Raw genomic sequence first — 17,062 nt, forward strand, 5'->3', positions numbered from 1 at the left:
CTAAGAGTGGAGAAATGACTTCTGTGGGTGATAATATAATGGTAAGCAGTAGACAACGATGAAAGCTATCATCATAATTGAGACTTAAAATCAGAGCTTAAAAAAGGCTATTTTCTTCACTCTAAAAATACAAAAAGGGGGGGTGGGGGTATTGGCTTATGAGCAACACTCAAAGTTAACAGCAGTGCTAGAGAATAGCACAATTATTTCCATATTTATATATCTTTTAAGAATCGAAAAAGGAATGGGAAAATGAAGAGTGGATGGGCCTTTTAAATGCAAATACCCAAGAGGCTCTTGGTGCACTTGCCGAAGTTTCATTGGCTCCCAGCGGAGATCGTCGCGCTCTGAATCTGCATGTAATTGCATCCGTCCCAACCGCGCTGTTTTGTGGGAATAAAAGCGGGCTTCCGAGGAAAATGGCACCCCAAACAGTCGCGTCACAAGGTGATCGTGACACGGGCTATTTATTTCATTCCCAGAGGAAGGGGAAGAGGAAGCACTCAAGATTCATTTGAAGAGATTATTTTTTCTTTTCATTCTTCTTGTGTATGTGTGTGTGTGTGTGAGAGGTGAGTTGGGGTGGAAACTTACAAGTTTGACTCTTTCTACAACCATCGTCATCCATCATCCATCACTGAGTCCACCTTTGTCTCCTTTCACTGGCCTTTGAGGCCTCTGGTTCCTGTTTAGAGCACTCTGGTATCTGGTCTTTGAGGCCTCTGTTTTTTTGTTTAGAGCACTCCGTTTCCTCTGGTATCTGGTCTTTGAGGCCTCTGGTTCCTGTTTAGAGAACTCTGGTTCCTCTGGTATCAAGTCTTTGAGGCCTCTGGTTCCTGTTTAGAGCACTCCGGTTCCTCTGGTATCTGGTCTTTGAGGCCTCTGGTTCCTCTGGTATCTGGTCTTTGAGGCCTCTGGTTCCTGTTTAGAGAACTCTGGTTCCTCTGGTATCTGGTCTTTGAGGCCTCTGGTTCCTGTTTAGAGCACTCCGGTTCCTCTGGTATCTGGTCTTTGAGGCCTCTGGTTCCTGTTTAAAGCACACATACCTGTAGTTCACACGTCACTTGTACACAGCTCTATAGTGATGCACACACAAAGCCATATACACAGTGCAGGTTGAATCGCTTGACACAAATATTATTCCTCCAAATGCTAGTATCTGAAGAGAGATGTTAAGAAAAGAGCGGCCTACCTCTACACTGATTAACTTCAAGTGGCCTGAAGAGGGGAAAAAAAGAGTGTAAGTACATGCAATCCCAGAAACAAGACGGCATGGAGTTGATTTTCATACCCATTTTGCCTAGTTATTAAATTAGCTTCAGTTAGACTTAAGACTTTTTACTTCACTCATCATTCAAATTGGTGAATTATTTATCATTTAAATTAAATGTATGTATTTCATGTTTAATGTAGCAATTTGCAACTATATAGCCGCAAGCAAATGTCACAATTACAGTACATTACACAAAGTGTACACATCATGTTCCACTACTCAACAATTGCAACAGGTCAATACCAATATTTGAGATTACTTCCCCAGATACGTATTATAACTTACAGTATAACAGCAGATCCCTAATAAACACACTGAACAGAGAGGTAAGGAGACTATTCAGAGAAGCAACCGATCAGATTGCATCACCTCTGAATTTTAGCTGACCTCATGATTAGGAGGTGAAGTCAATCACCACACAAATTTAAGGGGTTTCAACACAGCACAAGTTCCAGTGGTAGAGCCATAGAGCAGTAGGACACTGCCCTCTAGTGTTCACCGAGGGAAATGCATGTGACATAAGGCCCATTGGCCAATAACTTTAGTATAGCTAAGGAACCAACATTTCTATAACGATTTATTGATTAAATCAACGGTTGACAGGCCAAATAAGGTCACATACAGAACATTAGCCAGCATGTCCTCAACTTTCAGACACTTTGGTTGCTTGTTTTGGTTAAACTCACTTAAATACTAGCCAGTGTGTTTGATTTCTCCATGTCTGTATTGACTCTTGACAAACCACACAGTCATTCTCTTTTCCAACCCATAAGAACTGGGCATGCTTTTTTAATCAAACATATTCACTGTTTTATGAACTGTTTTCAACGTAATAGATATTTTTAACAATTTCTTTACAATAACACTTACATGTAACAAGTGTAAAAAAGTCAAGAAAATAAAGATTGAACCAAGAAGTGATTAAAAAAAATATATATTAATAAAAATGAAAAAAAAAAATAATATTCTTCACAATATGTTTATGGGAAAACATAGATAAGGCAAAGCAAATCTCTGGGGTAGCCAATCATATCATTAAATTCACACAAAAATAAACAAATCAAAGCCATCCAAGCAGGTCCTATTTATCTTTATATTCTCTCATATCAGTCTCATCTTTCCTGATGTCCATGAGTGGCATGACAAAAACCCATTCTTTTTAAATTCAGAAGAAAAAAAACAAACGGAAAAAATGGAACTTGATTAATTTAAGATCACAAGTTTCCACCGGTAATGGCTAAATATACACTCCAATTCCCATGCCCATGCCCATGGTGCAACTAGTCTGAGAGATGTGTGACCTTGCATTGTCTTTGTTGACCTTTTAAACTAGCAATTAACATCCAATACACCTGATCGATCTTTGATCTGTCTGATTAATCCAAGCTTAATTGATGCAAAAAAAAAAACTAAGGTCTGTGCTTGAGATTATAACTGACAAGCACTAGAAATGCAGGTGACACTTTCATACACTCTTACAATACAACATACATACAACCGCAGGCTACTTCATCTTACATTCAACACACTATTAGCAATAACAAATCCAAAACAAGTAACAGAAATTGAACTTCAGAGAACTGAAATTTTTTTTCAACTACTGACTGAATGTTAACAAGTTCCTGGGCCAGCTTTCTTTATTGATGATCTGGTTTCTTACCATCAGATCTATTTCATCAAACTTCAAAATACCCTTTGGGCTAGAGACATGCATGTGAATGATCGCCTGTTTCTAGGTAGCTACCGGCCTGCACAAGATGCATCTTCAACCTTCAGACACATGGCTTAGTTGATATCAGAGGACCACCTGGTAGCCCCCTCCAAGTGTCATCCTTTCTATTACTCATCCTTCCTCGTCATCAGATAACAATAACAATATACGTCATATAATTAAGAGCTGATGTGTGGACAATCTAGAATTGTACAATTGCAGGACTTACTGCATATTTGTAGGCTAATATAGCTACCCTTCTACTTATGATGAGGGACTACTATAGCATGAACAAACACCCCCAGAATGCATTACACATTTATGAAGAGACTCCTCATAAAGTCATTGGCTGACAGAGCTGCCATTATGTTTCCAAAGACTTCCTAATGTATGGTCATACTCTCCTAGAATGCATCACGTGTGACCCAGGACAGTGTCACCTCACAGGCCCGGGTGCGGGTCACGGGGCCAGGGCCTGTTTCTTGGTGTCGTTGGCCTTCATCAGGGCTTTGATGGCCCGGGCCCTCATCTCCAGCTCCAGGAGCTCCAGTTGCTGGGCCGAGGGCTGCGTGACCGCAGCTGCCACCACTACCGCAGGGGCTGCTGGGAAATCGCCCTGGGCCTGTGCAGGTTGAGCTGCTCTCGGCGGCAGTGGCGGTGGTGGTGACGGGGGCTCGGCCGGGACGGACAGCGCGAGGATCTCGCTGACGCTGCGCTCGATGTCCTGCTGGAGCTCCAGACGAGGCTCGTCCTCCTTCTTCTCCGTCTGCTCCACCTTCATCATCTTCTTTTTCTGCCCCTCCTCTTCCTCCTCCTGTGCTGGTGGGGTGCCGGGGGGAACTGCTGCAGACTCTTCCTCCGCCTCCAGGGACTTCTCTTCTTTGGGACCCTCGATGTCACTGTCGTCGGCATCTGCGTTGATGCTCAGCACATCGCTTTCCTCCCCAGATCCTCCACCTACACATTAACAAATAAGCAAAGGGTTTCTAGATAGATAGATAGATAAATACAGAGAGAGAGAGAGAGAGAGAGAGAGAGAGAGAGAGAGAGAGAGGTAGAGAGAGAGGTAGAGAGAGAGATAGATAGATACTTAGATGTCTAAATTAGCGTGTTTTTTTATAAGCCATATTGCCCAGCCCTAGTGAGGAGTAGACTATGTTCACATTTGCAATCAGGTTGAAAAACTGGCAGCAACAAAAAGCAGTTGAGGGAGTCCTCAACACCCTATAGTTATTCCACTGACGGCAATAAACACGCACACTGCCCAGAAAATGTTGGACACGTCCAGTCTTACTTTCCAGACTAATATTATGATACACTTTAACGGTCATGTCAGCTCACTGTGTTCAAAGTCAATTATAATAAGCCTCTCCACCCCTACCATCTTCATTTCTGCTGGTTGTTATTGGATACGGACATCCAACTCAGCTCGTACTTGGTCAGCTGTCATAAAATCACTTGCCGTAGGGCGCTCTTTTCTGAGTAGTTGGGACTTTAAAAAGACACTGAGCTGCAGAAAAAAAAAACCCCACTGGTGACAGCATTAAGAAGTGCTCAGAACCGCAACACGGCCTACTCCATAGGATTATAATGTAAAACAGACCCCGGCAGCTTCAAAAAAGGCACCAAATGTGAACAAATCCCAAGTAGTTCACAGATTTTGGGTTAAAGCGTTTCTCATTAGCTTACTTTAACTACAGAACACAGTCAGTGCAGATGGGGACTCACCCTCCGTAGGTTTACATTCCACTTTCTCCATAACACAATGCCCATATAACAACGACGACACTTACTTTGTTTGAGTTCCTCCACTTCACTGTTGTCTTTGACGCTGGAGGTGGAGTCAACGTTGTTGTCTTGCCTTGATTATGGAATATAAGACAGACATTAGATAACAACTCAAGCTGATCTGACCAAAGCATTGTGGATTTAAAGGACGGGCTGTTTACTCACTGGCTGTCCACAGCAATGCTGCTCTTGTTTTCAGCATCAGGGTCGGACACCTCTCGTCCTAAGCACAGAATATAAGTTGTTAACTGATAATGTGATGAACTCATTACGCTGTTCTTTAGCCCTTCTTTTTAAAAACACCAATTTGACTTGTCTTATGCAAATCTTTCTTTTTTATTTTCCACCCTGAACATGGGCAAAATGCACCATTGAGATCAATATGTTTTATATAGAGTTGCCACAGTGCCACCTGTGGTTGTACAGAGTAGGGCTGGGCGATATGGCTGAAAACTGTATCACAATATAAGTATTTCATATCAGTCGATATGAATTATTGATTTAAAAAAAAAAAAAAAAATCTATTTCAGATAAAGACCAGAAGAAAAAAAAAAGTTCAATTTAAACACTTTTATTTTAAACTTATTTTATTTTAAACTTAACCTTCCTCTGATTTTAATCACCTCAGTTATCAATCAAAGCAAACAGGGAAAATAAATAGCAACACAATCATGAAAAACACTGAATGAAAAGCAGCACTGGTGGAAGCCTGGAAATATTGTAAACAAAGTAGCTTAATTTGCTAGTTTATCATAGTCTACTCGACTGTTCAGTTTCCCCACGTGTGTTTAAGTTTCAAATGAATACTTTGGGACAGGCCCGTTTGAGTCTTGGAAAATACTTATCCATTTGCATCGAGATTGGTGCAGCGTGCTAATGATGCTTACCGGATTTAATAGCAATTAAGCCAGTCGTCTTGCACGATTGTGAATGTTTGGATGTGCATGCTGAGGAGGGATGCACTTGTTGACTTGTTGAGAGAGAGAGAGAGAGAGAGAGAGAGTGTGAGTGTGAACGGGGCAAGGACTCAAGTCTGTTCTATCGCCTACTCTGATAGAGTTGCATATACTAGCTACAATGCAATATATATTTAGCCTATTTATTTACGGACACCTTAAGGTGGGAGGTGTGTGTTGCTTTTAGTTATCGAATGTTCTATCGAACGTATTATTCATTGATATTGATTACATGTCTATTGCGATACATATCGCCATCGTTTTATCGCTTGGGTGCTCTGAAAGTGAGAACCAAAATGATTTTTCAGACTTGTGAGGTCTGCTGTTCAGACCCTGAAGGGATTTCTTTTTTGTTCATTGCTTTTTTGTGAGAGTGTAAAAAGGAAAATTAAGGGCCTATGTTGAGTACAAATATGTCTTCTGAAGGCCTAAACAGGGCCCAGCCAAAAACTCCAATAACATTTTTATCAACTTTGAGGGACAGCTATGTCCATGCAGGATCATCCAGACCAAACGTGAGGATTTTGCTACATACTATTCCTATTTATGTACCAGCAGGCCAAATGTGAGCCTCCTACATGGTTTAGTTCTTGCGCTATGGGCTTGTGAACTTTGACAAAAAAAAAAGAGGCCGAACAAAATCGACACCCCCCTCCCCCCGTAAAACTAGCACTATCTTGGAAAGTATTGATCTTACATAAGTCATTTTACAGTGTGTCTCCTGGGTAACATAGGTACACCTGGTAATTTTTTCAGATTTTTTTGAGACCTAAGTGCGTGGTCCCTGGTTGAATTGACATGGAAAGAGATAACAAAAGAATGTGAAGAAACAAGTTTTGATGTAACTTTACTTTAAAATTTCTATGCTCTGTGTTAGCATGCAAACCAGCTCGCACGGGCCCACACTACCACGTGTGCAGGGCTCGACATTAATGGTTGCCTGGTTGCCCTTGGCTACCAAATGGTTACAAGTGGCAACCAGATTGGGTTTAGCCTGGTCCTACCAGACTCTCGTACATTTCATAATTAGGGCTGTAATGATACAAACCGAATCGTTTCAGCTTGTAGGCAAAGTAGTTTAGTTGGCTAGGGACAGGCCCTTTTGGGAAACATTGGTATTAAAGGAGAATTCCGGTGTGATATTGACCTAAAGTGTATTGAAACATGATACCGAGTGTGAACGTATGTCTCATAGCCCATCTCGACTTGTCCCCTGCACTCCAAAATCTGGCGCTAGTTAGCCGATGCTACCAACAACTTTTTCAGTAGTGGTGCTTCGGCATCGGGCTAGCCATGCAAATAAATCACTGTTTTACACCCATTTACGAGGCTCAATGTATCTCCACACTTCATTGGTAGACTTCCTAGGGCCCTGACATTTAAAACGAGACATTGAGAACTTTGAAAAAGCACTGGTAGTTTACTTACAAGACGATTTATACAGACAGTATCTTCACGAAGTTTAACGTTTGCAGCCATCTTGAATTTAGTCACGATAAGTCGAGCAATGAGTAAGAATGGACAGGTATGATAAGGGATCAGATTCCAAAAATAATTCAGTGGAAATGCATGGATTCCAGTTTCTTCCAGTAGCAGCAACTGGAATCCATGCATTTCCACTGAATGTTTTATTTGGATTGTGTTGGCGAGTCGCGCGTGTCCATTAAGCAAGCGGGAGAGGGAGGGAGAGCAGAGAGAGTGGGGCAAGGAGAGTACTTCTATACTGTTTGGTAAAGTGGAACACATAGTCTACAAACAAAGCAACGAGAGGTATGAAATTATGATTTATTTATTTTTGGACAACGTAGGCTACCGAGATGTGTGTTGCTTATGAGGCCCGCGTAAGCAGCAAAGCACTGCGTGAAACACTAGAAAGGGTGTGTTGCGGTTCTGCTTTTTCACACCGCGACACAGGTTCGTGGATAGGAGTATCGCAATTTCAGTTTCAAATCGCATTTCGTTACAGCCCTATTCATAATGTAGAGAGTCTGGCCACTTTCCATTGCCAAGCGTTAACTTCCTTGAAGGCGAGTACTCTGTTGAAGTTTAAAACTATTGGATCTGCCCAGAGCCACTCTGGATCTGCCATAACCAATTGCTAACATTTTGTCGTGACCAGGGTAGGAATTTCACGGCAGCCACAACGGTCATGGTGCCCCCTTCTTTCAATATTCTGGTTTGCGTCCGACTAATAGCGTATTTTATTAGCCTATGGCCTGTCAAAATGATCTTAGCATTCACAGCGCAAATTAATTTAGTCTTTTACGCAGTGGAGAAAGCACGGCAAGAAAGAAAGTGCGTCCAAATTCACCCATTCTTCTCAGTTGAACTACTCGCGAAGTAACCTACTCATCATACAGACATCACAAGTATCACATCACATGAAAGAGTTTTTAAACGATGTTAGTCGCTAATTGCTGTGGTGAAGAGACAAGTGTCGCGAGACGAGTAAATAATATGATTAAATTGAATCATAAATTCTAGGTTCTGCGCATATCCCCCTACCCAGAGAAATAATTCACGAACCCTTCGTTCAACACATGACAAACCATATATCAAAATAAACAGCAGACCTTACCGAACACAAAGGTGTACATTTTTAATTTTTAATTTCATAACAGGCCAAATACAAAATAAGTGTTAGGGGTGGGCGATATGGACAAAAAAATAATATCTCGATATTTTTTGTGATTTTGACGATAACGATAATTAGTCGATATCCTTTAAAACATTTTTTGTAAAAGTCTGAGTTACTTTACAGCTAATTATTTATGAATAGCATCAATAAAATAATAACAATAACATAACCTCTGACTTTTTAACCAAATCAACCAATGCATTGTCACTCTATGACACATTCCAATTCTGCCCCCACTTGAGTGTGTGGCAATGACATGAGAAAGTCTGAAACTGAAGTTCCTTTCAAAAACCTTTACTTAGGATTCACTGTAAAATGAAGCAGACCAACAGAGTGCATCTCAGTTATTTCCTTCGATGTTTTGTTTAAGAGCAATCGTGTAGGCTAGCATTCCAAGTTACAGAACAGAAACTAATTTGTTAGCTTATGGATAATGTATAAGAGAAATCCCATAGAGATGCTGAGCATAATCGTTTAGCATAATCGATAAACGTAGATAGAAACGTATAGAGCAAACTTCAGTCCATTTACAAAAGGGTTACATGAGAAGAGTTCTTTGCTTACAACTGACTTTTAAAATACTCAAAGGCTAATGCTTTCTCTCCATATAATACCATGTAGGAAAAAACGTGACTGTCTCATCAATGCTACTTGAACAGAAGTAGCAGCACAAAATTCCAAGTAGTCTAGCTGCACAAAATAAACATTAGGCATGCGTGTGACAACGTGGACCCACTAGTGATCATGTGACACTTGCTCTGCTGCAGCCAGGGGCTTCTCCTGGATTTAGTGAATGTATGGGGTTTCAATGTGTGATTTCGAGTGTTATTTCCCCATAAGTAATTTAAATACTCGATAATGTAAATTTGCACATCGTTAAAACAACAATCACGATATTATCGCAGACGATATATATCGCCCACCCCTAATAAATGTTACAAATATCGCCTAGATATCGGTAAATATTAAAATCAGAGGATATACAGCTGACTAAGAGTTTGTGAAAGTAGCCTTAATGATCACAAAATGCTAAGCATATGGCCCCAGCTGTGGCGCAACTGGCTGGGGCACCTGCACCGTACGCCGGCGACCCGGGTTCGATTCCCGCCCCCGTGGTCCTTTCCGGATCCCACCCCGACTCTCTCCTACTCGCTTCCTGTCATTTTCCACTGTCCTATCAAATTAAAAGGCATTAAAAGCCAAAAAAATATACTTAAAAAAACAAAACAAAATGCTAAGCATGCATCTAGGCCAGAGATGGGCAAACTGCGGCCCACGGGCCGGATCCAGCCCGCCAAGCACTTTCATCCGGCCCGCCGAGCATTTCATTAAGTTATCAGGCTGCTCGCTATTTTTTTTCCTGCGATAGAGACGACGTTGGTTAGCTTTACTGCAAACTGCTTTTCACTCTCCTTAGATAACGTTTACAATGTCAAAACATCATGTTAAATAGAGATAACATCATGTTAAACTAAGCTAACTCTTAGTTATCTCCTTTGCAGCAGATCTAACGTGAACATTATGCAATCCATTTAATTGGGAATGCGTCTGCACTCACGAGAGGGAGAGAGAGCCGCAGGTTCCAGCTGGCTTGTGATTGTTGATAATTGATATCTCCTTCTTATAAGAAAGTTTTAAAAGGAAATCATGAAGGCAACAGTAGTTCCCACTACTGACCATTTAAAAACTGTGACAGGGCCCAGCCGTAGGTACAGCACTAGCCATAGCGGAGCAGACAGAAGATCATTGAGAAATAAACGTGAATTAAAGAGACTGTCTTAAAGCGACAGTGCACAATTTATACATTTGTTAAACAGCATAAAATTAGCAGTATTTTTAAGCAATTCATATTTTAAAACAAATACTTTTCATACTAAATTATAGGCTATAAAAAATGTATTTTTTATGCGTGTCGTGGGGGGGGGGGGTGGGGGGGGGGTTGTTGTGCGGCCCGCCGGCCAATTTTCAAAACCCAATGTGGCCCTTGAGCCAAAAAGTTTGCCCACCCCTGATCTAGGCTATATGAGTTTCTTAAAGCTGAGCTGTGCTTAAATTGTTCAATACATGATTTCATAACTGGCCAAATATAAAATAAATGTTAAACTTGAAACATGGTACGTATAGTGCTCTAGTGGTATTTAACTTTAACATGTCTTGTTGTGTCAAATTTGTGTCAAACCAGTCACGTGACTGGATCACATGACTTTTTGGACTTTAAAAACACACCTGTTTGATACTGTTTTAATCAGCCCTGAAGAAGGTCGCACGCGACCGAAACGCGTCGGCTTTATGTCCCACTCAGAAAAATAAAGGATTTTTAACTTTACTTCAGACGTGCCTCGGACCCTCTCTCTGCTCTCTAAATGTTAAATATAGCCTAGATATCTGTAAATATCAGATGATCAGATGATTTACAGTTCTATGTAATATGTCATGTTTCATGTTTTTGTAATGTTTCATACAGTGATGCAGGTCTACTGCTATGAATAGGCTAAACACAACTTTGATAATTTTTAAAGCCTACTACTGTATAGTTAACTTTGGCCTTGGTGCCCTGACAGGTGGCCTTTGTGCCCCCCACCAAATATGCCCCTAAAATGTTGAAATTCCAGCCTGGTCGCGACGTATGTCATGCTCAAACTAGCGCACAACCTCAACGTCATCGTTCTCAGCCACCCCCTCTGTTCGCTGATTGGACAGGTAAAATTGGCCTGAGAAAACCTGTGAATATACCGAAATCCCAGATGACGTACTAAAGGAAAATGAAAATTGAGCGGAAGTACGTAGGAGGGCAGAGCCAGGCTAGATTTTTCCAAAAAAAAAAGTTAGATGGAATATCTAAGGAATGTTCCTGATAAAGTCAGTATAGTGTTACTATGCACAGGCTGTATCTGGATATTGTTTCTTACCCTCCAGGATTTCCAGCAGGTTGTTGGGAGAAAGCTGCTCCAGCTGTTCCCCACACAGCTTCTTAATTTCTTCAAATGGCACATCCTTCAAAAGAGGAAAAAACAGATTTAGTCCTGTCTCAAGTCCTGAATAACATTTAGTCCTGTCTTTACATTTATGAGTGGGCCTAATAAAAAAAAAATGTGCCCAAGCAATTCCTTAAGGACAGATAAACCACAGGTAACGGAGGCAGCCGTATCTCCTGTTCCATGAGTTTCAATCAATGAAGATGCAGCCACTAACTGGACTAACAGGGGTCATGATGAGGATGCATCAGGGCCCTGGTGAAAAAATTGTTTGACAGCTACTCAATAGGCGCAGACTCATCTACCTTCAACTCATCCGGGAGCATCTTTTTGAGTTTGTTCTCGCCTAGTACGCGGAAGCACTGCTCCAGCATCTCCTGTCGGTCGGATACATAGGCACTGATGGGCTTGAAAGGTACACTGAGGTCCAGTCCACCCTCCTCGGTGTCACTGGGCTCCTCAGCGGGCGCCTCTGCTGTCTCCGGCTCCTCCTTTGCATCCTGCAAGCATGGATGTTTCATTAACGTCGCTCAAGACATGAATATTATGACTTGTGACGATATCGACTCGTAACAACTTACAACAAGTTCCTCGCGAAATCATAACAAAGCTAAAGCATATTCATGCAACTCCAAATTCAACTGAACCACCTGGCGTTTGCCTGCAGAGCCTATGGTTCGACTTACACTTAGGCTAGCTCAACTGTTAGCTAGGGTATGGCAGGATATGGCTTGAACCTGACTTTTGAACTGAACTTTCAATAGCAGTTACGCAGTTATACAGTTCAAGTGTATTCACAAAGTTGTGAACCTTTTAAAACAGACGCTCGCTAGCAAACGGCGGCCCATGTTGTTCCTAGCTAGGATAGGCTGTTCGTAGCATCGCTATCTTTACCTCGACGCTGGATTCGGTGCTTCTCCGTTTTCTATCCACTTCTCGAGACTCTCCCTGAGAATGTCTTCTTTTTTTCTCCTTGAGAGATTTTTTACCCAGCATTGTTAATGGCAGCAAATACAACAGCAAAGAAGTTCTACTGATGACCCGTGTATCACTTCAAACAGTAGTCGCATACGCATTACGAAAACACCACAACGGCACATAACAGCCAATCACGTCCGACTTTGAGCAAGCAGTGGAATCGACGTGACTCCATGTTGGAGAGGTCAAACTTTGAAAAGGGGCGCCTGAGATTTACACTCATCAAAGTGGAGAGCTCATATACTTGGGTTTTAAGGTATGTAAAGCAAGTATTTGATCAACAACTGATCGTTCTAAAAGGAGTTTGTTGCGGGGAAAAGGCAGCCAGTGTATGGATAACTGTCTTAATGACTTCCACAACATAGGCTATTGTGTTTTTATTGCATCTGATGTCATGGTAGGGCCTAATTGATGTAAACAGACATCATACATAATACAAATCAATACAAATATTCTAATAACTTAATGTAAAACCATAAAAGGTCGTAAAAGTACTGATTTATCATCTCATCTTTAAAATGTGCATGGATGATGTGGTGGTAATGACACATTTAGGCCTACCTGAAATAGTTAGAAAAATGGCAAAAACTCATTCCCTTATATTATGGTCTCAACCAAGCTCAAAGGACTGATAATTTGATGTATGCCAATTAGTCAAATGTTTAATTTTATTTTTCAAAATGCCAGTAACCCAATTTTACCTGAAATCTGAGAAATAACCATTTATGAAATTATCAAAGGTTTAGTAAGCTAGTTATCAGCGTTTGAGAGAGAAAAATCAATGACAAGAATTGCATTATAAAACTACAATGATTCTGTGCTTTAACCTTTATCACTTTATTTGGGGTGCATTACCATTGTACAATAAATAAACACTCCTTTGATTTATGAAGAAATCATTGAAAGCATTGAGTATCCTTTGTGTCTACAGAAAATAAATCCTGTTTTCTCACGGCATCTGTTTCATTTGATTTAAACTCTAGCTATAGTATTCCCACTTCCAGATAAGAAGCTCTGAACTTGGACGAGTGCTTCCTATGCTAAAATGCTTTGCAAATACAGACCTACCAGCTCATGTCAGAGTCAGTTAGTCAGTTTGTCAGCACCAAAGACTTATTCCTCAGCTCTATATTCCCGAGACCATCTGATGCTGTGTGCTCTTATCTAATTCCTGCCACTTTGACAGGCAGAGGCTCTGACAGATCATGACCTCCAGAATCCTACAAGCAGATGGGGATGTTGTGCGGGCGTGCTCACACACACACACACACACACACACACACAATCACAAACACTGAACACACATATGCCCACACACAAATGCACAGCGTGCACACTAGAGATTTTTTCTGGAAAAAAGTGTGCTCAGTGACTGACAACTGTGCATCAACCACTGTTTCTCAGTTCATGAATGGTCACAAGACGAAAGGCCGGTTTGCAACAGTGACTTGTGAGAGAAGGCATGAGCACAAGCCTTTATAGCCTGTCATGAAATGCAACTGGGCAGTAGCTCCTGCGAGTATGTGAACTGCCAGTAGTTAGGTAAGACAAAAGTCATTGAGCCATTCTCTCTAAAGCTGTTTTCAGACACGTCCTCCGCAGTATATGCGGTTCTTTGTCAAACGGATGGTTCAACGCTTCGGGCGATTCAGATATGATGCTAACATGCGGACATTACAGTATGTGTGAACAACACCGACGCACATGAGCAGAATCTCTGTGTGGTTGAACAGGTTGAACGTGGTTGAACACCCACATGCACAGAATCTCTGCATGTTCTTCGTTTTGTTCAGACACCTGCTAATTTACATTATGTCCGTTCGGAAATACTAGGAGGGGAGTAGTGTAAGAGCCGGCTAAGTTCAGAGTTCCAAATGTCCGGTTATGTTGTTCATGTATGGCCCAACCGCTTTACATCCGCAGAACATGCAGACTTACACCTATAGGTCTGAGAGCAGCTTAAGAGCTATAAACCTCAGGACATTGTTTTTTTATGCAAGTAAAAACCATATTAACTGCCACCGTGTATTACTGTAACCTCATAGCCTTATAAACCTCGGCTAATAGTTGGGAAATTACAGTAACCTACTGTATACAGAATCTGGATGAGCTATAGGCATTTGTACGCTATAATAATTAAACTTGGGAAAGTTTGAGTAACACAAGTACACTTAAACACTCAGCACACTCACGCGTGCATGCACACACACACACACGCACGCACACACACACACACACACACACAGACACACGAAACACCGTGAATCTCCTCGGAGCATGAATGTGTGACAGCTGGGTGGTCATGAAAGTGGAAGTTCACTTTTGACAGAGCACATTAATCATGCATGCCTGCATACACACACACACACACACACACACACACACACACACACACACACACACACACACACAAACACACACACACCCAAACACACACACACAATACATTTATATTCATCAACTTGTTAATCATGTCAGAGCAACTTCCGAACACTCACTTCATACTCTGTGAAATCATACCAGTCAGTTTCCTGCGTAATAACATAGGTATAACTGTCTTTTAAATTAGCACTACGCAATATAGCTGTCAGTGTACTACGTCTTAACATATGCATAACTGTCAGTGTAATATGTAACAACATATCTATAACTGTCTCATACATTATTTGTTAAAAGAAAAACAGACACAAAGTTCATGGAAAAAAAGTTATATGTGTGTGTGTATGGGTCTCTCTCTCTCTCTCTCTCTTTCTCTCTCTCTGTGTGTGTGTGTGCCTTGCCTAGCATCATTCCCTCACCCCTCTGATAACACAACAGAACAGTGCCCTCTTCTTCAAAAAGCCAAGAGTTATCTCAAATGACTTTCCCCTAAACTACTAAAGGGAGCAGCATGTACGGCTCCTCATGAGGGCATGAAAAGGAGGTCAGCGCAGAGAGAAGAGAAGTGAGGAAGAAGTGCAGCAATGAGAGAGTGCACAAAGCAGCGATAGCACAGGTGCAGCGCCGGTCAACAGATGGCCAAATCCCCCAGCCAATTAAACCGGGAGAAACTTCCGACAAAGACAGCCTCCGCTCCCTGCCGAGATGTTAACTCAGGGCCCGTCGCTAATTTCTGGCCGGCCGACCTCCATTTCCCGTGACGAGGAAGTGTTATCGGACATGGAGGACTGCTGGCCTTAATTTGGAAGGAGACAGATTTCCCTCACTCCGGAGAGAGGGAGATAGAGAGAGAGAGAAAGAGAGAGAGAGAGAGAGATATTTCACTCACTCCCTTCTGTTTAGGGAGAGGTCTACCATGCATCCAGAGGTGGTGAAGGACTAAAGGCTATAGGTGTAGGCCCTTGACCCTTGACTCAAAATAACAACAACAACAGCAACAACAAACTTTTTTGTGAAGAGATTTGTGTTGCATCATTTACATGGCTCCTTACTTTGCTTTGGTGTCATGTTTATAAGATTGAACAAAGTAAGAACCTCTATTGTGTGTAAAATATTAAATACTGATGAATAATGTGTTTTAAAAAGAGACAGTTTTACACCATCTCATTGATCATCAACTGCTCTGAAAACAGAACAAGGTTAAATGTTGTCGCCAGTCATGTTGTTTCTGCCTGGGAAAAACTAGCAGCAGAAGAGATGTCATCGACGGATGAAAAAGAGAGAAAATATGAGCCTGCAAATCTTGACACCCCGTCAAAGATAAGAATCAAATTCAACCTGCCGTAAGCCCCTCAAATATTAAAACACCTGGGAGCAGACCGATGCTTTTGCCCGCTCGCTTTCGCCGTCCGCAGATAAACTGACGCTAAGCCCTTGGCAGCATTAATGTGATTCTGGGCGAGTTTAAGCCCATATTAAATATGGGCTCTGTGCAACAAAGGTGAGATTAAGGATGGCGGTTATTATTCGGGCGCTTGTGCGTTTATCTGATGGCGTGGCCAAGTGTAGCGTGAAACACAGAGGCTCTCTCCACCTTGATAAGATTAATTAGGTTAACAAGGGTGAAGAGCAAAGAGCACAGCAGCCCGCTGAAGGCAAACGATGGAGGGTTATTATGATCTAACTCCCTTGCAAAAAGTTATGGATGTCCTGAATGACACAGGAGAAAGTGACAAAGGCAGCAATGGCTTTGTGTTTCTAAACCCAGATTTACCCCAGAAAGCTCATTATTTTCATCCTCTTTTTGTTATTTCATTTTTTTTTTTATTCCTATTTATTTTATCTACCCTCTCCTTGGCCTTATAATATTCCTTTAATACGTAATACCACCCCGCTCCTGTAGGTGGCAGCAGAGGAATGTCATTTTTTGCCTTGCCTCTCCATGCCTTTTTTTTAGCCACTTATGTATGCTGATGAAAACATACATGCACATACAACCATGCAGACATAACACATACAAAATACTGACAAAACTGACTGGAAAATCTCAGTAATCTACTCATGATCTCTTTCCCCTGTTCTCTCTCTCTCTCTCTCTCTCTCTCTCTCTCTCTCTCTCTCTGCTCCATTCATTTTGCTGGCAACTAGCGGTGGATTCTATCATCCTCAGATCGTTTAGCTCATCATACATAATTAGCCTGTTGTCCCCCCGCCATTTATATGCACAAATCGAGTATTGATCCCCGCGCTGCCTCGGGGCCTGATGAGTTTCTCTGCCAGGTCTGACTCTTCTCTCAGCTCCGCCCGGAGCTCTCAGAAAACACTTTCTCCTCTCCCGCCAGCTCTGAGAGAGAGAAATGGATG

The 17,062-nt window shown here is 41.7% G+C and overlaps 1 protein-coding gene across 1 annotated transcript; it reads right to left on the reverse strand.

Annotated features, from left to right (window-relative positions):
• Window positions 1-1,832: 1,832 nt before the first annotated feature.
• On the reverse strand, window positions 1,833-12,422 carry LOC121690224 (caspase activity and apoptosis inhibitor 1). Its single transcript, XM_042070656.1, has 6 exons — window positions 12,236-12,422; window positions 11,647-11,841; window positions 11,276-11,360; window positions 4,938-4,995; window positions 4,778-4,845; window positions 1,833-3,941 (listed from the first exon to the last, which is right to left on the reverse strand). Exons 1-6 carry the CDS (start codon window positions 12,335-12,337, stop codon window positions 3,445-3,447), a joined length of 1,005 nt encoding a protein of 334 aa, XP_041926590.1. The 5' UTR covers window positions 12,338-12,422; the 3' UTR covers window positions 1,833-3,444.
• Window positions 12,423-17,062: the final 4,640 nt, after the last annotated feature.

Source organism: Alosa sapidissima, chromosome 18 (assembly GCF_018492685.1).
Source record: "Alosa sapidissima isolate fAloSap1 chromosome 18, fAloSap1.pri, whole genome shotgun sequence".
NCBI classification, from domain to species: Eukaryota; Metazoa; Chordata; class Actinopteri; order Clupeiformes; family Clupeidae; genus Alosa; species Alosa sapidissima.